Here is a 24996-nt window from a genome sequence, read left to right on the forward strand (position 1 = left end):
GGAAGACAATTCCAAAGACACAAAAATTATAATAAATATTTACTAAAAACACTAATACCTATATTCTTTTTACACCTTTTCTTGCACTGATATATTTATACATACTCAAGCATACTCTGTATGACGTATTAATAATATGGGAGATAATTGGTTTGGAGAAATTCTAGTTTATTAACAAGGTATCTCTTGACCAAGAATCTTTCCTATTGAATGTCGTTCCTTATATTCCGTTGCAGTAGATGTTTTAGGGTTTCTTGACACTTTGACGATATTTTCAGATAGTTGTTCGTTGGAATATCCTGATCCTGAATGGCGAGTATGGAACCTTCTGTTTCAGGAAACATCTTTTCTGATGTCAACCAATAGTTCGGAGCTATATTGTCTACATAGTTTTGGTTGACTTCATTGGGATAAAGTTATGTACCTATTTCTAGTTATGAAACTCTTTGATAATATTTGAAACTACTTTAATATCAAACTAACTCCCGTACTATGTCCTCAACACAAAAAGGGAGCCATAATGGTGTGTGATAATTATAGAAGCATCACTCTACTCAATATGACATATACAGTGTTGTCCAACGTATTGTACCAAATACCTACGCCGAATATATAGTGGGAGGATATCAGTGCGATTTCCGTCCTAATAAATCAACAACGGACCAGATATTCATAGTGAGGCAGATCCTTGAAAAAACTCTAGAGTTCGGCATCGTCACCCAGCACATATTCGTGGACTTCAAAGCCGCATACGACTCTGTTAATAGAGGTAAACTTCTACTTGCTATGGTATAATTTCAAATACCACTTCATCTTGTTCAATTAACTGAACTTATTCTCACAGGAGCAGAGAGCATGGTAAAAATCCAAAACGATTTCTAAAGACCCTTCCATTGCAAAAATGGACTAAGACAGGGTGATGGACTATCACCCTATCTTAGACAGTATAGACAATATAGAAAACTGGATAGTATAGGAAATTTTTCTATACTAAGTTTACAATCAAGATGCAGTAGAAATAAACAAACAAGACCCGTTAAATGCTATTAGGAGCACTCCCAAATCATAATTTACAATGTATATACATTGTATATCTCAAACTATGATTTCCAAAGTTTATACATTATAAATTATGATTCTGGAGTGCTCCTAGTAGCATTTAACGTGTCTTAGTTTGTTTATTTCTACTGCATCTTGATTGTAAATTTAGTATAAGAACGGTATAAGTATTTTTCGTTCAAAACGTCTAAGCTTCTCTTCGTTTGATTTGGTCATGGTCCACGTTTCGCATCCACACGTTAGTACAGGTCTGACGATGGATTTATAGATTTTGATCTTGGAACATCTTGTAAGATTTTTTGATTTTATATGCTTATCCACTGCGAATAAACAGCGATTTTCCGACTGGATTATGTCTTTTATTTCTTCAGTAACATCGTTGTCAGCTGTGATTACGGCCCCTAGACACTTAAAACGTTGTACTCTTTCGAAATTGAAGGTGTTGACCATCACATTTTGTCCTATCCTGTCTCTACGTGTCGTTCTATTTATACACATATATTTCGTCTTCTTTTCATTAATCCTCAGCTCTACTTCTCTTGTTGCTTCTTCCACCTTGTTGAAAATGGCTTTTGTGGATAGGATGGAGTCTCCAACGAGATCAATGTCATCTGCGTATACTAGTAAAAACTAGTAGGTTTCTTCAAAAGAGGGACTTTCGACGGGCATGTCAGCTGTGATATAGATCTCTTATTTGTGCTGTTCTTCCTGTATGATGTTTAGAAGGTCCCTGAAATACCCTTTCCATTCTTCTGTTAGTTCTTGATCGTCTATTATCATATGGCCTTGATTGTCTTTCATACTGTATGATGTTTAGAAGGTCCCTGAAATACCCTTTCCATTCTTCTGTGAGTTCTATATCGTCGATTATCATATGGCCTTGATTGTCTCTCAGTGTAGGGATAGAATTGGTTCTATGTCCTCTTTTTTCAGTGGAAATTGCTTTATAGAATTCTCTGGAGCCGGGTTTGGGTCGGTCTCTCTCCATAGATTCATATTTTTGTTGTTCATAGTTTCTTTTCAAAACACTACTCACATACCTCAGCCCTCCAGGGCTAAGGTAATGGGGTTTGCACTATGGGCCTTGATGGTCAGTGCAGGGGGTTGCACTGAGTTCTGATAAAAACTCGATGCAGTTTCTTACATATACGTAAACCTAAAATGTAAAATAACTGCTACGTTGCTTCTGAGACTTTGACTGGTTCTGAGAAGAACCAAGTCAAAGCTCGCATTTCTTACATTATAAACTGAACCCTAAAATGTAAAAGCACTAGCTACTATTTCTAAACTAGAGAAATAAAAGAACTTCTTGAATTGTAGAACCATCCCAGACCACAGAGTCAGGGTAGGGAATGAGAAGGGCCCCAGACTGACGCGACAAGACCTTATTTTCTTCATGTACTCTGCTCGATTATCGAGCGTTGGTTATCAAATTGGCTATAGTAATTTTGATAAACGGCAGCTCGGAAAAGAGATGCAGAGGATATGTTAAACCATTCTTTCAATTTTGTAAGGCATAATGTTCTTCTTCGACCAGGCCAGCTTCTTCCGTCTACCTTGCCTTGTATTATTAAATGGAGTATACCACTCAACTGATTCATAGAATTCTCCGATGCATCCAGATTTCAAAGGCTTCCAATTTCTTCAGAAGCTTATCCGTATTGATGTTGCTGTACAATTGATGTTTCTGTACAGTATTTCAATGTATGTGCTTGGGATTATTAGATACTACTATTAAAAATCATTATTATTTTTTAGTTAAATTAATCAAAAAATTTTTTGATTATGTTATTTAAAACAAAAATTAAAACATATCTTTTCTATTTCAGATACACCTTGCCAATATTTTGGAAAACACACAAAAGAGGAACCTTCGAAGAGGATGAACTTTATGAAGTACTCAAGAAATGCAAAGCAGAAGAAGCCGGAAATGAGGTCGAAAAATGTATTAAAGATGACGTAAAAAATCATGGATACTTGTCTCTTTTTCGAATATTATGTAAATGCTATGGTTTAAAATATTTTTTACTAGGAATGATACAAGTGATTGTTAGATCTATAGTTATGTAAGTAATTGCATGTTTATTAAGTTGGAATTAATGTGTTAATTTTTGAAGTTATACTTCTTTACCGGCGATAGAGGGTGATTTTTTTATATGTTAAAACCTATCAGCCCGGCGCATGCGCATTATAACTTTGTTCTGATTGGATGTTCAAATGACATGTCAAAAATTATCCGATATGGCAGCTGTGGTTTGGAGGTAAAGGTAAAGGTAAACAAATGTATAATATATTAGTTTTATTGTTGTGAGGACAGAAACAAAAAAGTTTATAATATTGTAGTGACTTTTAAATAGTTTTTAAAAGCAACAGGTACGTAATAATTGTTAATGTATCATGGGTATAGACCTACCTATTTGATCTGCCAAAATACATAGTATGTAATACTTTTATTTATATAATTTGATTACCATCAAAATTTCTATCAATATTCACCTAATATATTGTTTTTTGACTCTATGTTTTGTTGTATTTTTTCAATTCTAAATCATTTCAATTCAAAATTAAAATAATTTGATCAATTTTCAAAATATCAAAATATCACAAGTTTAATCCGTTTAGTTAGTCGATCTTCGTAAATAATGACACATAGTGTCCGTGGCTAAGCGGAGAAGGCAAATGAATTCCAATACCAACCGCTCTTATCAGCGCTGGTTCGAGTCCCAATAGAAACTTTCTTTTTTGTTTTTTTAATACATTTTATGATTGTAAGTATATTTATTATATAATTGTATTTTCAGAAAATACGTATTTAGTTAAAAAAAATTTCGACAATTAATGTTCAGACATCATTTGTGGCTTGTTTAATGTGTTTGTGTGTGTTTTATCCTTTTATTATTTTAATTTTTGGCACTGTTCTAATAAAAATGTTTGAGAAGTAGTAAGTATAAATTAGTTTAATATTTAAACAAAATATAAATAAAAAGTATATTACTTTCGTTTAAATCATATAATAGAAGTATAACTTCTTACGTGCGTACAAAGTACACACACATTCTTTTTTTCTTTAGTTTGGCTTTCTTGTTTAATGACTGTGTCCAGCAATTAATAAAAAAAAAAATACGTTAGAATTCCAGATCAATTCCCTTCTATACGCTGACGATATAGTTTTAATCACAGACACAGTAGAGAAAATGCAGAAACTAATAAATATTTGACAAAAAGAAATACAGAAATTAAAAATGGAAATGAATCTCAACAAAACAAAACTTATGATAATAAATGAAGATGAGAAAAGAAAAAGGAATACTAATATAATAGTAAGGGAACAAGTAATAGAATACGTATTTACTTTTGAATATTTGGGAAATATAATAACAGAGGATGGGAAAACGGACTTGCAATAAGTAATAAACTGAAGAAGGCAACTAACGTGTATTACTTTTTAAATAATACAATTTTTGGAAAGTCAGAAATAAACAACAAAACTAAACTCAGAGTATATAATAATAATAATAATAATAATATCGTCTTTATTATTTCTTCAATATAGAAATGTACATTTTTATATAAAACATAATATATTATTTTCAGAAATAAAGGGCGAAGTTCATTTTCTGAAATGTCGCCATTTAGAGAAAATGTTCTTCCACTTAACCCGAAAAAGAAAAAAAAAACTTATCTATATAGTGCCATTATAAAAACAACAATAATTTCGTTTCATTTACCAATTTATTCGAGCTCGAGCATTATGTTCGTCCAGAACCAAAATTATGATTGAGAAATAAACAAATAGTCTCTAGATTTGGATTTAAACTGCCCAATGTTTAATACTTTTATTGTTGATGGTAATGAATTATACAAATGACATACCTGATACCTAAAAGACCTTCTAAATATCTCTGTTTTAAATTTCGGTATTGCCAGCAAACCTTTATATCTAATATTTAAGTTGTGTATGTCCGTTCGATACGTGATTTTACGATGAAGATAAGACGGTTTTTTTGTTAGAATTATTTTATGATAAAGACAGACTGTATGATGTACCCTTCTATTTTCCATATTCAGCCACTCAATTTCCTTAATTTTATGTGAAACTCTTTGTCTTCTGCGAATGCCAAATATGAGTCTTAGACAGGAATTTTGAACTTTTTGAATTTTATTCTTGTAGTGAGTGGCTAAATTAGGACCGTAAAGAGCGTCAGCATAATTAAAATTTGAAAGTACAAGAGATTCACACAAAACTTTCTTAACATTAAATGGTAGAAAATGTCGATTACCGTATATAATCTTAATTGAAGCGTAGGCACGCTGTATCAATTTATTTATATGTTTTTCGAATCTTAACTCTGAATCCATTAATACACCCAAATTCTTTGCCACATCAACAACATCAAGAATTGAATCCTGAATTTGGATTTGGATTGATGGTAAAACTAATTCCCTTTGATTTTTTGGCCCAAATATTAATATGTTTGATTTACTGGAATTGATGCATAGGCAATGGTTTAAAGCAGCTTCTACAAATCTTTTTAAATCGGCATTAATCAGATCATTAGCGTTTTTTAAATTTTCGATTGGGAAACTGTAGTAGAGCTGAGTGTCATCAGCATATAAATGAGCTTGGCATGACTGAAGCTTAGAGAGAAGATTAGAAGTATATAGAGAAAATAATAAAGGACCCAATATTGAGCCTTGTGGAACTCCTGAATTAATATTCAAAGAGTTTGAATTTTGACCTTCTATATTAACATGCTGTTGTCGCCCTTCCAAATAGCTTATTATAAGTAACAACGCATCATAGGAAAATCCTAAATACTTTAAAATGCTTATCATTAATTCATGGTTAATAGTGTCAAAAGCTCTGCTAAAATCTAATAAAATCAATATAGTACATTTTCTGTCATCTATAGCCGTAAGTATGTCATCGACAATATGCAAAAGTGCAGTTGTGCAACTAAAGCCTTTGCGAAATCCAGATTGAACATCAGGTAAAAGAGAAAATTTTTGTATATATTCCTTTATTTGAATTTCCATAGCTCTTTCCAATACTTTGGATAAAGTAGGTAAAATACTGATACCTCGCAAGTCTTTCATTTCTTTTGGATTTTGTTTCTTCGGCAATACCCTCACAACTGCCCTCTTCCACATCGCCGGACAGACATTCTCTGTTAAACAATAATTTATAATATGTGTAATGTATGGTACGATATGAGGACAACAAAGTTTAATTAATTTAATATTTATACCATCACACCCTCTCGCATTCGTTTTTATATCTGATATGGTCTTAAAAACAAACAAGTCATTAATTTCCTTAAATTTAAAGTTTTCATTGAGTAATCTATTATTATTATAAAAATTTGAAAGATGTTGGGGTGGTTTTTTATTAGGAACAGATTTTATAAAAAAATTATTTAGATCGTTAGGCTTTTTTAAATCCTCTGGAATATTTTTATTTTTATCGGGAAGAAATTTATTCAACTTTAGTGTCTTCCACATTTCTTTTGATGAATTATTATTGAATTGATGTATAAAGTATGCCTTTTTTTCTCTCTCAATAGCCCGATTAGTAAAGTTACGCATTTGTCTATAAAAATCTAAATGTCTCTGTAATCTAGTCCTTTTAAATTTGCTTAAAGCTTTGTCCCTCTCGTTCATCATAATTTTGATGACATATGTCATCCATGGTGCTCTGGCTTTAGTGACTCTAGAGGTAACTATGGGAATATGTCTATCAAATAAATTATTTAAGCAATTAACTAAGTACGATATTTTTGCATCAATATTTTCCTGGTCATATATTCTGAAAAATGAAGTATTAAACAAATCAGCCTGAAAGGATTCTTGATTAAAATTTTTAAAGCTTCTATATGTACACATTTTAGATTGTTGCGATGTACCACCTACATTTACCTTACAATAAACAATAGAGTGATCTGAGATGTTATGATGTATGACACCCCCCTCCACTGCAGCTCCTTTTTGTACTATTACATAATCTAGAAGTGTTGCAGATGTAGCAGTGACTCTAGTAGGAACGTCTATCAATTGACAATAATTCAGTGATTCTAAAATTGAATAAAAATTCTTAACACTACTATTGTCATAGTCAAACAAGTCTAAATTAAAATCACCCATACAAATTATTTCATCTACAGTTGGTCCAATATCAATTAGACTATTTTCAAACTCATCCAGAAAAGAATTTAAATTTTTTTCATGAGGTCTATATATTACACCTATTCCAAATGATTTTTTATGAACCGTAATTTTAATCCATAACTGTTCCCAGATATAATCCTGCCTACTTATAAGTGGTTCACAACGCAATCCATCTCCAACATATATACATATTCCTTTACCTCTGCAATTTCTATCCGCCCGGTATAATTTATGATTATTAAAATTTAATTGGTCATCAACAATACTATATTTCAACCATGTTTCACATATTAAAAGAATATCTAAAGAATTATCCGAAACTACCTGTTTAATATTTTGCAATGAAGGTACTAATGATCTTGCATTACAGCAACCTACTTTAAACATTTTGTTTTATTTTAAACAATTTAAATGCTCGAGTTCGAAATTAAAACAATACCAAAACAAACGATATCTAACTTAAACAAAAAATTGTAGTTCTTGTAGTTTTTGTTCCACCTAGATAAAAATCTAGTAACGGGAACAACTCAATTGGTCAAATGCTGCAAATATAATCCTTAACATTGTTATGCTCGTAAAAGATAAAAATAACAAACATCATGATTCTATCTGTTAATTTCAAAAGCCATTAAATAGAGAATAATAATAATACATTATATACTAAGTAAGTAGTTTAGCGACATCCTCCAGTGAGCTGATTCTTCTACCATTTTGTTGACCATTCAGTTTGACGTAAACTTGACCATAATTTGTCCAAACCACACCTGAACCATTAATTTTTTTCACTGCCTCCGTTACAATATTTAGCTGCTCTCTCGTTAAATCCTCTCGAATTATTATATTTGTAGACTTCAGTGACCTTTTATTTTTGTAAACAACATTTTTATAATAATTTGAGGAAAATTTCACCAAAACTGGTCTACTTTTGTGGGTTTCTTTCTTGTTCAGTCGATAGCAGAACTCTATACTTCTTTCATCTAATTCCAGATGCATTGTAGTTGTAAATATAGCAAGCATAGTTTTAGACAAATTTTCAGGACCCGATGGTTCAGGAACTCCATAAATTCTAAGGTTGGTGCTTCTCCCCATTTGTTCCTGTTTCTTTTGGTGATTAACAAGAGATTTTATTGTCTCTTCCTGCTGCTGAAGTTTTCTAACAATACTTTGATTTTCTTCTTCAAGTTTGGCAATTTTTTCGTTATATTTCTCTTCGATAATCCCAGTTATAGTTTCGGTAAGCTTGAGGATAAACTCATCTGCTGTGCACAATTTAACAACAAGGTCTTTAACTACTGAGTGCAATTCATCCTCTCCCTTACCACTTTGACTTCTATTACCATCTCTACCCATTTTAACAAAACAAACTTTATAAAAACTTACTGCAAATCAGCTAAAAATCAGCTAAAAATATTTCTATGTATCTATGTATTTACGTCCGTGGTCATAACTTCCACTTACAGACAAATTTTCAAAATTATACGTGCACGTTTACCACATATTCCAATACTTAATCGCAGCACCGCAAAACCACGTCTACTCTGTAAGGCACATTCTTTTCGATATAACAGCATAGTAAATCCGATATTGACATATGGAGCGGAAACATGGATTGTGCAAAAGAAACATGAATCAATGATAAACGCGACCGAGATGAAATACATGAGAAGAATAGCTGGAGTTAGGAAGTTTGATAGATTCAGAAATGAAGATATAATAAGAGAGCTGGAACAAGAACCGATAATGAGGAAGATCGAAAACAAACAATTACGCTGGTTTGGATACATACAACGAATGGAGCAAAAGACTTACAAAGAAGGTACATGAAGCCAAAATGGGAAACAAAAGAAAAAAGGAAAGGCCGAGGAAGACATGGATGGACCAGATCCAGGATATAGGTGAAAGGAGACACATGAGTATGAGGGATATGAAGAACCTAGCCACCAATAGAAGCGATTGGAAGAAATGGACAAAAGGCAGAACCCAACATACGACGCCCTGAAAGGCACTAAGGATTATGACAAAGAAGAAGAAGAAGAAGAAGAAGAATTCCAGATGTATGACTATATAGGTCCTCCAGATAGCACACCTCTACGAACCGGGTAAAGGGCAGGCTGCTGCTGGGCTTGGTAATCTTGCGTTATGCTAGCACCTTCTTATCATCAGGGAGTCAGGTTGTTATACTCTTTCCCGCCTTTCTCTAAATTATCCCACTTACACTAAACATGCAAAAACCTCTCAACTAAAGATGTAGAGCATCAATAGGAAATTATCCAAGGTGAGGAGAGTTCTTCTTCTTCAGATGCAAATCCACTAAGGGATGTTAGATATTAGCGATCACATTTTCCATTAACTCTCTGTTCCTTGCAATATGTATCAGAGATTGTATGTGGTAATCCCTGTTCATTGCATTATGTATCGGAGCCAGGACATTTTCTTGCGTCCTATTCCTCTCTTGCCTTCAATTTATCCTCGATTATAAGTTGAAGGAACTGGTATTTTTCAATTGGCATGATGTGACCCAGATACTCCTTTTCTTGATGGTTTAGAAAAGTTGGAGTTCTTAATTCTACTTAATATTGCATATTAATCAGTTATTATATTCAATAATTTTAAATAATTTTTAGAATAACCATCCCTTTGACGTTATCCAAAGTTATAAAGTACTTTCAACCTGGTCAAGACGAATTATCCAGAAGCTCAGCCATATACTGCGCCATCCTACTTGTACTCCTGAATTTTCTCAGTGTGACTTACCTACACAACTACCTTCTGGTTCTATCCGAATTGGGAATCAAGGTACGAACTGCATTCTGTTCGGCCATATTTAGAAAATCTTTACGACTGACCCAGAAATCGCTGTTAGAAGTGAGCTCAGGAAAAATTGTAACTTTGATGACGAAAGATGTAGCAGCGATAGAAAACTTCATTTTCTATTTCAATGACGTGTGGGTAGGAATAGTGCAAGCGATTATTGTGTTTTATTTAATATTTAACAAAATGGGCGTTGGTTCTTTAATTGGAATTGGATTCTTCCTGTTAGTTATTCCTGCTCAAGGTAAATAAAAATTCCTGTTTAGATATATAAACATTTTTCAGATATTTCTTTCTAATTTAATTATTATAAACTATTACTTCTAAAAAACTCATACAGAAGTAAAAACTTCAACTTGTATTCTGGTATAAAATCGTTTATTTAAAAACTATCTACGACTTGGACGACTTTTTAGATAGTTTTTAAATAAACGATTTTATACCAGAATACAAGTTAAAGTTTTTACTTCTGTATGAGTTTTTTAAACTATGGTATACAGCCAACTATTGGGTTTTTCCCATTGATTTTTTATTACTTCTAAAGGTTTCGTTGGAAATTTCCGTAATGAATAGACAGGTAGTGAAGTGCAACTTTTAGACTTCCCCGTGCCTTCTTTCATTCATCGTTCAGTTGGTTTGCAAATAATAGAAACCACTAATACAGGCGTAACCAGAAACTGGTCCCAAGAGAAGTGTTTATTTCTCCGGAAATAAAACTTCCAATTGTTTAAGCAGATGTCGCTACAGGATCCATATCGAGTTATTTGTTGTAATTCGACATTGAGAGTCTGACTATTTTTTATTTCGTTCAAAGATAATCATATATACCTCTCCGATGATCCCTAATGAGGGTAAAAGGTACGTAAGGGCGTTTATAGTCCTCTGTGAACAAATTGAAATGTAAGATGTCCCTCATTTTCATTTTACAGCGAATTCTTCTATTACTTAAAATAGTTTAGATCTTATTTGCCTCACTCATTATGACAATTTCAGATATTAGAGCAGTCGCTGAAGGTGGGTATGAGCTATTACCTCCGATTTCGTTGAACCTGCATCGATTTTCATACAAATTGGTGAGTTGCTAGAGGAGACCTTAAGGAACAAAAGTGATATGGCGCCACTTGCATTTCTACCCTTGGCGTAGATGCCGCTCCTTCTCGTGGGTGAAAATTATTTTATTAAAAATAACCCTACAAATCAATAGAGGAACATATTATAAAAAAATTTGTTATTTCATATTATTAAAATAAATCAATATTTTTTGAGTTATCAAAGATCAAAGACGTTAATTGTCCATGAATAAAATGTATCTTTTAAAGCGGCTTTTCATAAATAACTCAAAAATCATAACATTTTACAAAAAAGTTATTATTATCAAAATTGAAGATAATAGAAAATCAAATAAATTTCTTACTTGAAAAACCTTTTACTATTAACTCAAAGTGAGTTATAGGTAATTAAACGTATCTTTTTTTCGGTGAGTACCTACTCAAATCTAAGTATTCAAGCTTAAATAACGGGAAAACAATGCATTTTATGATATAGACTTAGTAAACATTTGTTTAAGTAGATACTCAGAAATATGTATCAAATTAGCTTCCGGAAAAGTTGATAGCATTAGAATTTATGCTCCAATTTTTTTTCAAAATTTATGCTCCAAATTTAAAAAAAGGGTATTCATTTGTTTAGGATAACTTCATTAATTTTTGTGATATCAGGTTTACCTAAACACCGTTTAAAAAGTAGTTTCAAGGGCTATAAAATAGTATTAAACTTAATCTTTTATATCCCTTATTTTTTTAAAGATCAGCAGTCGATCCTTCTTGTTGTGAACGTAATTTGTGAAGACTTTTCACCATTTACCTTAATCTCCAATTTTTTCACTCGAGCTTGACATATGTATTTTATAATAAAATCATTTTTTTGCAGTTTTATTGGGAAAGTTGATATCAAAATTAAGACTGGAATCTAGTAAGAAGACTGATGAACGATTGCAAACTACCAAAGAAATGTTGTCTGGAATCAGTACAATAAAAATGAATGTATGGGAGTTTGAATTTGAACACAAAATTAACCAAACGAGGAAGTAAGTCAAATTTGATTTTTGGAATATATTTTTTTATTTATTAAATTTTGTATATAGTTTTATAAAAAACAAAGGCTCACAGATTAATCCAGTACAACAGTCTATTGAATAAATGAGAAGCCTTCGATCGTAGAACAATAAATAAATTATCTAGACAGAAAGAGAAAAAGAGAGACCAATTAGGGATACAAAATCTGTTGAGTTTTTGAATACGAATTAACAAGACTATTTAAAAAAGCATAAAAAACCGACTAAAGAACATTAAGAGAAAGATACTGCGCAGAATTATTTTCTTCTCTTCGTTATTCTCCTTAATACACAAAGTGTATGTTTAATCAAAAATGAATAACCATTTTCAATTTCATTGCAACACGAAACTACAGCCGCATTACATCTAGTTCAATCAGAGAGTTCAGCTAGCACCTCTACCCATAAGCGCCCATACCCATAGGCAGGGGGGGCGTGGCCCCCTAACCTTTCCATAGTGTACAAAATGTAGTGTGCAAAATCTTCACGTCTGCCTCCCTCCTGAAAATTTTTATATGGGCGCCCATGCCTCTACCGACTTCGAAACTTATTAGTCTCTTATCAGGAGGCACATATGCTGCTCTCTCTGACCCAACCAGGACAAACCCCGACGTGCAGTCACGGATTGCAACGAACGAAATGGCAGGGATGCCCTAGCGGCAACTGCTAGCAAAATACTAAGTTTTCAATCTAATAGGAGATAAAACAACGTTAAAAATATTAGTCTACATCCCACCAGATTGAAAACAATGGGAACATTCTGTGGTTATACCTCCGAGGCTTCTAAAATTTGCAAGCCATAACGGATGCTGAGACTAAAGATTAAATTGTAAAATTCCCACATCTTCTTACCGTCTCTCGCCGTCCTTATTACTCTATTTGTTGTCATTCGGCTTATGTGGTCGTTCCATTCAACTCTTCTGTCTTTCACCCAGTTAATAATGTTGTCCACCTTGCATCTCCGTCGTATATCTGCACTTCTAGCTCCATCCCACAGTGTCTTAGCATCGATTTATCGCAGTGTTTTCATCTCTGCTGTTTCTAGCATTTTTTTATTTCTCCATATTGTTTCATTCAGGCAACCTGCGGCTCTGTTTGCTTTATTCACCTGATCTTCCATTTCTGTTTCGAGCTTTCCGTAGCTAGATAGTGTGATATTTAAACTCCATGACTTGCTCTATTATTTGACGCTATAGCTCTAATTTACACCTTACTAGATCTGCTGTTATAACCATGCATTTAATCTTTTTTGGGGAAAACATGTTACATTTTCTAGCGGTTATATTAAATTCGTGCAGCATACGTTTTAAATCATCTTCACTTTGAGAGATTAGTATTGCGTCGTCTGCATAGCAGATTATTTTAAGTTGTTTTTCTCCATTTGGTATCCTTTTTTGTTCTTACTTTTTTTATTATTTCGTCCATGATCAGGCTGAAGAATAGAGGACTCAGGGAATCTCACTGTCTTATCCCATTGCCAGCTTCAACTCGGTCAGTTGGTTCATCTTCCACTTTTACTTTTATTGTGTTGTTCTGGTAGATATTTTCGATCGTTTTAATTATTCCTAGAGGTACCTTTCTTGCGTACAATAAATGGATAGCGTCCTTTAATTTCTTCTTCTTCTTCTTCTTAAAGTGCCTATCCATTCCGGATGTTGGCGATCATCATGGCTATCATGACTTTGTTTACCGCAGCGCGGAACAGTTCAGTGGTAGTAGTGTTATACCACTTTCGTAAATTTTGAAGCCAGGAAATGAGTCTTCTTCCCGGTCCTCTTTTACCATTTACCTTCCCTTGGAGAATCAGTTGGAGAAGGCCGTAACGTTCTTGATTTCTCATTACATGTCCTAGATTTTCTAATTTTTTTGGTTTGATTGTTATGAGAATTTCACACTCTTTCCCCATTCTACGCAGGACTTCCACATTAGTAATTCGGTCAACACAGGATATACGTAAGATGCGCCTATAACACCACATTTCGAAAGCTTCGAGCCGATTCATAGATGCAACAGATAGTGTCCACGCTTCCATTCCGTAGAGAAGAACTGTGAATATGTAGCTTTTCAACAGACGGTATTTTGTTTTTAATGATATGTCTCGACTGTTGAAAATGGGTCTCATTATAACGTATGTTGCTTTCGCTTTTATTATTCGCTGTTTAATTTCTGTCGAGTGGTCCCATTGGCTATTTAAATTCGTACCCAGATATGTATATTGCTCAACTCTTTCGATATTCTGTCGGTTGACTGTAAGTTGAGTGTTTAATATTGGTTTTTTACTAATTGTCATAAATTTGGTCTTCTTTATGTTAAGAGCTAGTCCATATCTGTTGCTGACTTCTGTTATACGATTTGTTAATATCTGTAAATCATTCAGATTATCGGCGAAAACTATGGTATCATCTGCATATTTAATGTTATTCAACCATTCACCATTTATTAATACTCCCTTCGCACAACTTCCTTTAATTTGACCCTGTCAAATGCCTTCTTAGAAAGTAAGTAGGTACTACAAAGAATGCACAACAATCGCTGTCTGTGTGCTCGCAGTAAGTTGCAGATTGATTTTGAATTTTAAACTAGTACGTTAGCCTGCCCCGTTTTGCTATCTGATCGTCTAATATTATACTCGTGTAATATTATCATCATCATCCAGCCCTTTGCGTCGACTGCTGGACATATGCCTCCCTCATTTTTATCCATTGTGCTCTATTTTGAGCGTGTATGATATATTAAAATAAAAATATTTACTTATTTTAGGAAGGAAATGAAAGCGATATTGAAAATATTTCTTGCCAAAACCACCGTTCTGCTAATTGGAAGTCTAACATCAAAGATAGCCTACTATCTACTTTTAACCACTTTCATCCTTTTGGGAAACACTATTTCAGCAGAGCTGGTATACTACATCACAACTTTGTTTTTAAGAATAAGACATGCCCTCAATGTCGCTATACCCATCGGTGTTACTGTTACAGCTGACATGTCTGCAGCTATGAAAAGAATTCAGCAGATGATGACTGCTGAAGAAGTAATTGTTAATGACGAAATTGAGGTTGATCAAAAGAAATCATATGTTTCACTGAACAATTTATCAATTGAAGTAGATGATAAAGTGCTACTAAAAGATATTACTTTAAGATTTGATTCTGGTCTATACATTATTAGTGGTTCGACTGGTAGTGGCAAAACGGTTCTTTTAAAAAGCATCTTGGGTGAATTTGATACAAAAAGTGATCATATAATTAAATATGGAACTATTTCTTATGCTGCGCAGGAACCATGGATTTTCCCAGCAACTTTTAAACAAAATATTGTTTTTGATGAGCCTTTCGACGAAGAACGTTATAACCGAATTTTGGATATATGTGCTTTGGGTTTTGATATTGAGCATTTTACCCTAGGTAAGTTTAATTTTTTTAGTTAGTAAATCTAGTCAGTGAAGCAAGTTATCGGAGAGGCCTTAAAATCAATATTTCAAAGGCAAAGTGGATGGCAGTTGGAAAGATTAATATATATCAAGGACTCCTTTCTCTTAATGGAGAGGAGATAGAACGGGTAAACCATTAAATTGTTAAACGACATCCATGCCATCATTTGTGAATCTATACTGGCAGCCCAATGATAACCTAACAAGGTTTGAAACCGGTTAGGGTACTTTTGATGCTCTCTGAACAAACTGAAATATAATAGACCAAGAGGCAGCGCTGAAAAATCTCTTTGAATTTACTAAAGCTAGATTTTTCACAGTTGATTACTGTGAGTGTGTAGAGAAACATACTGCGGTCGGTCAACCGAAACGTAGAACAGGGGTTACTGAGAGGGTATCAAAGTTGCTTTCCTACGAAGGTAATTAAATCCATTTACCAAGGCTGAAAATCAGTACACACATTCTAAATTAAATATAAATAAAAGTTATTATAGTCGGTCAGCTATATGACGGGACAGAGCCGGTCGGTCGGTCCCAATAGTCGATTGAGCAAATGATGCATTTTGGCTCGCAATTTTTTCGTCCAGCATTCATTTACTTGAAATTTTCACAGAAGGTAGGGAATAGTCCAAGGATCATTTTCTATATCATGCCGCTATCATACGCTAAAACCTTGGGGGTGGTTGCCACCCCTTCTGGGGGTGGGAATTTTTTATTACATTTTAACCATGTAATTCGATGGAAAAGTGATTCTAAGAAAAAAAGTTTTTTACATTTTCTTCGTGAAACTAATATTTTTCGAGTTATTCGCGCTTGAAAATAACAGATTTTCGACGAAAAAATCGACTTTTTTAGAGGGTTTTTTGAGAATACATCGAAAAATATGTATTTAATCAAAAAAACTGTAGATATCGAAATTGTATCTTTTAGTAACACAAGCCAAATTCTTTTCCAATAATATCTTTAACACCAATACAAACCGAGATACGACATGTTAAAGGTTAGCTTTTTTCGTCAAATGCATAATTTGAAATATTCAAAGCCAAATAATGGGAAAAATTTGCATTTTTCGAGGAAAACTTAAATAATCTTCTTTCAAGTATACAATTAGACCTTTCAAAAAAAAATAATAAAAAGTTTCTAGCATGAAAATAAAGCGACTTTTAATCAAAAAAATGTCGGTACCTGCTTTTCTCTACGAAAAAATCAGGGAAAACAACCCCCTAATTACCTTCCTAACTCAAAATTGGTCTTCACCTTGTTGTAGTTCCCTTTATATTTATATTATCAATACACTCAAGGAGTTTGACCTATTTAAAATGCCCAATTTTGAAAAAATTGGAGTTTAAAGAAAAATTGATTTTTTGCAATTTGGTATTTTTCACCTTTTACTTCAAAATATCTCCGAAAATACTTAAGATACGAAAAAATTTTTTTACGCTTTTTTAATTACTTAACTGTGCATAGATTTGCATTACAGTGAATAGTTAGCCAGGTATAGCTGTTTAAAACCTGTATTTACCAGCAAACACCCCTTTATTCGAGCCCTTTAAACCCGCCCCAATTAAAAACTAAGCCATCTTACGGAATTTAATTTACAGATTCTTATAGCTCTTTAAAAATCCTACAAAATCATTTTTGAGAGGTCTCATTACTGAGAGGGTATCAAATTTGCTTTCCTACGAAGGTAATTAAATCCATTTATTAAGGCTGAAAATCAGTACACAGTGAGATATAATATTTTTCCAAAATTAGGCATTTTAAATAGGTCAAACTCCTTGAGTGTATTGATAATATAAATATAAAAGGAACTACAGAAAGGAGAAGACCAATTTTGAATTAGGAATGTAGTTATGGGGTTGTTTTCACTGATTTTTACGTAGAGAAAAGCAGGTACCGACATTTTTTTGATTATCAATCGCTTAATTTTCATGCTAGAAACTTTTTATTATTATTTTTTAAAAGGTCTAATTGTATACTTGAAAAAAGATTATTTCAGTTTTCCTCGAAAAATGCTAATTTTTCCCATTATTTGGCTTTGAATATTTCCAATTATGCATTTGACGAAAAAAGCTGTCCTTTAACATGCCGTATCTCGGTTTGTATTGGTCTTAAAGATATTATAGGAAAAGAATTTGAAAAATGTAAAAAACATTTTTTTCTTGGAATCACTTTTTTCATCGAATTACATGGTTAAAATTTAATAAAAAATTCCAACCCCCGAGATGGGGTGGCAACCACCCCCAAGGTTTTAGCGTATGATAGCGGCATGATATAGAAAATGATCCTTGGACTATTCCCTACCTTGTGTGAAAATTTCAAGTAAATCCATGCTGGATGAAAAAATTGCGAGCCAAAATGCATCATTTCCTCAATCGATTATTGGGGCCGACCGACCAGCTCTGTCCCGTCATGCAGCTGACCGACTATAATAACTTTTATTTATATTTAATTTAGAATGTGTGTACTGATTTTCAGCCTTAGTAAATGGAAATAATTACCTTTGTAGGAAAGCAACTTTGATACCCTCTCAGTAACCCCTGTTCTACGTTTCACTTGACCGACCGCAGTGTGTTTCTCTACACACTCACAGTAATCAACTGTGAAAAATCTAGCTTTAGTAAATTCAAAGATATTTTTCAGCGCTGCCTCTCCGTCTATAAGACGGCTTCTATTTCGTTTTACATCGAAATGATTATTTATTAACTATTTTTATATTATTTATATTTTTTTAGCAAACGACCTAAAAATAGGTGACAAAGGTGCCAACCTCAGTAAAGGACAAAAGTCTAGAATAAATTTAGCAAGAGCTTTGTATCGAAATGCTGATATTTACTTAATAGATGATTGTTTATCCTCTTTGGATGTCAACGTTCAACGCCACGTATTTCAAAAGTGTATCAGAGAGTTCCTCTCAGATAAAATATGTATCTTTGTTACTCAAAACCTTCAATATACTAACGAAAATGACAAAATAATTGTATTGAACGAAGGTAAAACATTTGTATCACAAAACCTATCCGAAGAGGATGACCAGGATATCAAAACCATTTTAAAAAAAGAACAACAGTTAAAGAATCTGATCGAAGTTAATAACAACGCTGATGAGGTTAACAATGATGAAACCACTGAAGAATCTTCGCTGTTGAAGAAATTAAATATTGGAAGAAATAATATGTACCAAGAAAATAAAAAGTCTGGAAAAGTTGATTTTTATACCTATAGAAAATATGGAAATTATGGTGGAGGAATTTTGGTCATTGCAATTGTATTGGTATTTTTTATTGGTTCACAATTTTCAAAAAGTTATACTGAAAAGATTTTAAGCAACTGGTGAGTTTTTATGTTTCTTTTTCAGTGTATTGTTTATCCATTACCTATATTATATTTTAAGTGTTTTATATTTATGCAGTCAGCAAGACTCACCGTGTTATGAGAAGAATAATATTATTTTAAATGATTTTATACTTTTTTTCTACTTCTACTTATGCTTTCTGTTGTTATTTTAAATTCTTTATTTAATTTTATATCTCTTGGTTTGTTGTGTTCTTTAACGTTTTACAATATTTACATTTACATTTACTTTTACTTTTAATTTTGTTTCTCTCATAGTTCAATCATTCGTTTTTTTTATTTTTTTAAATCCATGCTCAGTTTGCATGTGTAGCTGTCTCTTTTTTTTCTTTAGGCTCCGAGTTCGTATTTAGATGTTGGCCGTTATCGTATTTACAATTTCTTTAAACCTTTATTGGCTGCTGCGCGAAACAGTTCTTCTTCTGTGAAACCACACTATTTATTGTCTAATATTACGCAGCCATGAAAGGTTCTTTTCCTTGCATTATAAGGCGAAGTAAACGATATTTAGATCCTGTAATTATATGATCGAAGTATTATCTTTTTAAAAAACCAATACAGAAGTAAAAACTTCGAGATGTATTCTGGTATAAAATCGTTTATTTAAAAACTATAAAATGTCATCGATTGCAGAACGTTTTCGTTCTAAACAGAACATCTTCAGTGCATGTTGGTCTGTGCCCATTGAATTGGCAAGTACCTAGTATCTTCGAGCAGGGAACCATGGCACCCTTTTAGCATGTGTTCCACTTTATCCATTAACATCGACTTGTAGTCATAACATTTTAACATATTACATTATGTAAACCATATATGATGATGTTAACACTATTTACGGTGTGCTAGTTTCAAAATACTCGGCAGGATGCACTGAAGATGTTCTGTTTAGAACGAAAACGTTCTGCAATCGATGACATTTTATAGTTTTTAAATAAACGATTTTATACCAGAATACATCTCGAAGTTTTTACTTCTGTATTGGTTTTTTAAACTATGGTATACAGCCAACTATTGGGATTTTCCCATTGATTTTTTATTATCTTTTTCTCCAATTTATGATGTTTATGAGCATACGTTCTGAATTCATAATTTTAAGTACATATATATTGGAAGTGTGCGAAACTCACGATATCTTTAGGATTTTTCGGTAGCACCACAATTCGAATGCTTCTAATTGGTTAAGTATTGTGGTTTTTAATGTTTATGACTCGCAACCATACAATAGGATGGACCACTCAAAATTTCAGGACTACTTGCGAATATGCATTGACAGAGTTCTGTTACATAAAACTTATTTCCAGGTCATAAAAGCCTTACGTAATATTTCGATCCTGGTTATTATCTCTTCATTATTCACAATCTACATTTAACCAGCTGCCAAGTTATTTAAAATGGTTTACACGTTCCATATCCTCTCCGTTAAGAGAAAGCAGTACTTCTTCTTCTTCTTCTTCTACGGCACTACAGCCCAAATTGAGCCTTGGCCACCTTTATTTTTTGCCTCCACCCTTGCTTGTCTGTGGCTGCTCTTCTCCATACACGGACTCCTAAAAGGGCTTGTGCGTCGCTGTTTACTGTGTCTTCCCAGCGCTTTCTTGGCTTTCCAACCGGTCTCCTTCCCTGCATTCTAGCATTCAGTGCTCTTTTTGGTAGCCTATCCTCTCCCATTCTTATCACATGTCCGGCCCATTGCAATCTTTGTATTCTAATGAAGTCTGACAGGGGTGCTTCCTTATAAAGTTGATAAAGTTCGTTGTTGTATCGACTTCTGAAGATTCCGTTTTCCCTCACAGATCCCAGTATTCTCCTCAGTACTTTCCTTCCGAATGTGTAGAGTTTGTTTTTGGATGTTTCTTTCAGGACCCAGGCTTCACTTCCATAGCATGTTATTGGTCGAATTAAAGTTTTATAGATTCTCATCTTTGTATTTCGGTGGACACTTTTAGACCGAAATATATGGGAGAGGGTAAAATAAGCTCTGCTTGCCTGCATTATTCTCTTCCGTATTTCTCCATCTTCTGATCCGTCGGCATATATTTCTACTCCCAGGTATGTAAACTTTCCAACCGTTTCAATGTCATCTTCATGTATAATGATTTGTGGGACTATATTTCTTCTCGTCTGAGTCATCATTTTTGTTTTTTCTGTGTTAATTTCCAGACCTAGCAATTTTGTTTGTGTTTTTAACTCTGCGTATGTTTCGTGTGCTCCTGTTGGTGTTCTACTGATAATATTAATATTATCGGCATAAGCGGCCAGTTGAACCGTTCGGTTGGTCAGTAGGTTTCCTCGTCCAGTTTGCATTTGCCTAACCGCATACTCCAGTACCAGGTTAAATAATGTTGGGGCCAGCCCATCTCCCTGCTTTAGTCCCTGCGAAATTTTGAAAAAGTCTGTCCGGTGGTTTTTTATTCGTACACATGCCGGAGTTTCATCCATTGTGGCTTTAATGAGTCTTATTAGCTTGTGTGGTATTGCGAATTCATCCAATATATAGTATAGTTTGTTCCTTTTGACTGAGTCGTAAAGTTGTTTAAAGTCTACAAACACGTTGTGAACATCAATATCGTGTTCCCATGATTTGCTCAAGATCTCTTTGACTGTAAATATTTGATCCAGTGTCGATATTCCCCGTCGGAAGCCCGTCTGATACTCTTCAATAATATTTTCTGCTAGTGGTTGGAGCCGCTGGTTTATAATATAAGTGAAGACTTTATATGCTGTACATAGTAGAGAGATTCCACGGTAGTTTTTGCACTGGAGTTTGTCTCTTTTTTTATAGATCGGGCATACTATACTTTTCTTCCAGTCGTTGGGTATTTTCTCTTCTTGTCATATGTCTTTGATGAGCGCGTGGATGTGACTTGCTAGGTGGTCGCCAACTACCTTATACAATTCTGCTGGTATTTCGTCAACTCCCGGAGCTTTGTTGTTTTTCTCGGCCTTAATAGCTTCGAGAAATTCCTTCCTTAAAGCAGTACTTACTTATGTTAACCTTTCCAACTGCCATTTACTTTGTCTTTTCATCAGTATCCATAACTTGCTTCACTGACTAGATTTATTAATATTTGGATATATTGTAATTTTTCCACAAAAATGGCTAAATCGTCAGCTGATATTGTTGATTACTTCTATGCCTAGTCTTACTATTTCTTGTCTATTAATCAAAGCCTCCCAAAGCTTTGTCTCCACCAAAGCAACATACCGCAACTTACGGCAACAACAACATAAAAGTTGGGTGTTGCTGTCGTATGTTACACTGTGTTACAGTATGCTTACAGTATGTATTATATAGCAGTTGAAGTATGTTGTGTGTTTCCATCTACGGCGGTAAAGATAAAAGGAAATCTTGCAACATTGTGCAACAATGACAAATTTTAACATCAGCATGGACGGCTTGTAGTTAATCGTAGTTGCTAGTTGTTGACAGGTTCGAACTGTTTGTTTTGATTTTTTAATTTGGTCATTAAAATGGTATTTAAATTTACTGTAGAAGTCTGCATTAATTTAATAGATAATTACAAACAACATACATGTATTTGGAAGGCAACTGGCAAAAATTATAAATGCAGAGGAGTTAAACATGATGCCTAGTCCAATATTTGTATCAGTATAAACTGTAAAAATATAGAAGAGGCAAAATAAGAAATTTGTAAGCTCAGTTCTACAGAGAGAGGAAGTAATACAAGGCTATGGAGAAATCCAGAGCAAGTGCTTCTTTCGTCGCACATAATAAACAACTGTTACTTCGTGGATACATGATAATGCATTTAGTCGCAAATACGTGCAACAAACTTCAACATTGGTAAAACATAGTAGCTTGGGTGGAGACACTTTGTTACAAAAATATGAAACTTGATTCAAACTACTTCAACACTGTAAAACACAAATGTTGAAGTATGTTGCTTTGGTGGAGACACACCTTAAAGCTCTTGTCAGAGTATAGATTAAAAAAACTGAGTTGTTAAAATAAAAACCTTTCCTACTCCACGTTTGATGGCTAGTTTTTCAGTACGATTATCTCCAATTTGGATAGAGGCCATTTGATTGTAATATAAGTATTTTAGTAGTCTATTTTAGCAGTCTTATGTAAATAAGACGATGATTGTTAATATGCTGAGCAACATAAGAGCCAACGATCGACAAGAGGTCTTTGCACCTTAAGAAGAAGAAGCAGTCTTATATCTCGGGAAGGCAGGCTCGGTCGAATGCTTTCTCGAAGTCTCATATTTTTCTTGTAAGATATATCCGATATTCTTTTTTGATCTACGTTCCTGTCATTACTTTATAATTAACGTATATATCTTTTAGGGTAAATCACATTCATCACAACACAACGAATATCAATGAAGAAAATACAGTGTGGGATTTTTCTTTGAAGATATATTCAGCGTTTACACTGTCAACCACGATTCTTTCCATATTCTCAGCCTTTTTGTTATTTAATTTTACAAGAAAGGCTTCTATAAAACTACATCGATGCTTAAGTAACACTGTAATCAACGCAACTATGAAATTTTTTGATAGTCACCTAATTGGAAACATTATTAACCGATTTTCGAAGGATCTTAGCATTGTAGATGAACAAATTCCTTTTGCAATATATGAATTTTTAGAAGTAAGTAATACGTCCTATAGTACCTACTGTTTTCTCCGCAAAGAACAATACAACTCTCCAAACCGGAGATACAGGATGCAGCCAGAAAGCAGTTTCTTAACGAAAAGTCTTGGATTTAAAATATTGTTTATTATTTTTATTTCAATTATTCTAATTGTATAAAAGTAGTAAACTTTGTATCTACGACTTTTCATCTTCCTCGTATAACGAGAGATGTCGCTGTTTTGCGTCTCAAAAGGTGGAAACATTGCATCGCGATGATTTCCCTTAAATAGGCAGGATTGTTGATATTTGTTTCAGAGTTGTGACTGCATAGCTTCACTCAGGGTGCATAGATGCTTAAATAGCTATATGGGTCCAACTCTGAATCAAATAGAAACAAAAACTGCATTTATCTTTTTTATCTTTACTCAGATTTGAGTACCTGAAACTGTCTTTCGGTCATTTTCCTAGACGAAAAGGAGGTAAATACATGGCCAAAGTGTTCTTTATTTGCTTTCTTCTATATTCGTTGTCTCTTGTGCTTATATATTGTAAAAACCGGAGATACAGGATGCAGCCAGAAAGCAGTTTCTGAACGAAAAGTCTTGGATTTAAAATATTGTTTATTATTTTTATTTCAATTATTCTAATTGTATAAAAGTAGTAAACTTTGTATCTAGGGCTTTTCGTCTTCCTCGTATTACGAAATATGTTGCTGTTTTGCCTCTCAAAAGTGGAAGCATTGCATCGCGATGTTTTCCCTTAAATAGGCAGGATTGTTGATATTTGTTTCAGAGTTGTGACTGCATAGCATCACTGAGGATGCATAGATGCTGAAATAGCTATCGATATTCATAAGAATGAGCTTTCGACGTCCTCTCTGAAGTCATCTTCAGCGCTTCCGGAGTCTCAGTCTCCTGAGCCCTCATAAATTACACTGTTCACTATTCAATGCAAAAGTGTATTACTATAGTATCGCATTGATCAACCTTCCATAGAGGCATTTATCTGCGAATGAATAAGCAGAATTGACAATAGCGAGGAAGAAGAATAAGATGCTGATGAATCAAATTTGATTACCTTCTGTAAAATAAAAATTGAAATAAAACATATTACAATGACCCAATAAATAATATGGCGCATTCTGCTAAGTGACAGATGACACTTTCGATACCAATTATTTGCTTTTTCTTATTCTTGTAGTTCCTACTCCTATCGGACTTTGTCTATCATCGCAGTTGTAACTATACCACTCTCTTGGGTTTCTCAGCCAGGAAATTCTTCTTCTATCTATGGATCTTTTACTCTTAATATTACTTTGCATTATGAGCCTTAATATCTCATATTTTACACCTCTGGAAATGTGGCTTAAATATTCCAACTTTCTTGTTTTGATGTTCTTTATGACCTCGCAATCCTTTTGTAGCCTTCTTAACAGTGCTTTATTTGTAACTCGTTGGATCC

General features: G+C 33.6%; 1 protein-coding gene across 2 annotated transcripts in view; it reads left to right on the forward strand.

Annotated features, from left to right (window-relative positions):
* Nucleotides 1-24996, forward strand: part of LOC114333774 (probable multidrug resistance-associated protein lethal(2)03659) — an 85678-nt gene that overhangs the window by 38221 nt on the left and 22461 nt on the right. For both annotated transcript variants that reach the window (XM_050644051.1, XM_050644049.1), the window contains exons 2-7: nt 2889-3125; nt 9849-10279; nt 11965-12121; nt 14909-15552; nt 18314-18911; nt 23244-23550. In XM_050644051.1, coding sequence (XP_050500008.1) covers nt 2889-3125; nt 9849-10279; nt 11965-12121; nt 14909-15552; nt 18314-18911; nt 23244-23550 — 2374 coding nt within the window. The remainder of the gene's footprint in view (nt 1-2888; nt 3126-9848; nt 10280-11964; nt 12122-14908; nt 15553-18313; nt 18912-23243; nt 23551-24996) is intronic.

The sequence above is a fragment of the Diabrotica virgifera genome, chromosome 1 (assembly GCF_917563875.1).
Source record: "Diabrotica virgifera virgifera chromosome 1, PGI_DIABVI_V3a".
Classification (NCBI taxonomy): domain Eukaryota; kingdom Metazoa; phylum Arthropoda; class Insecta; order Coleoptera; family Chrysomelidae; genus Diabrotica; species Diabrotica virgifera.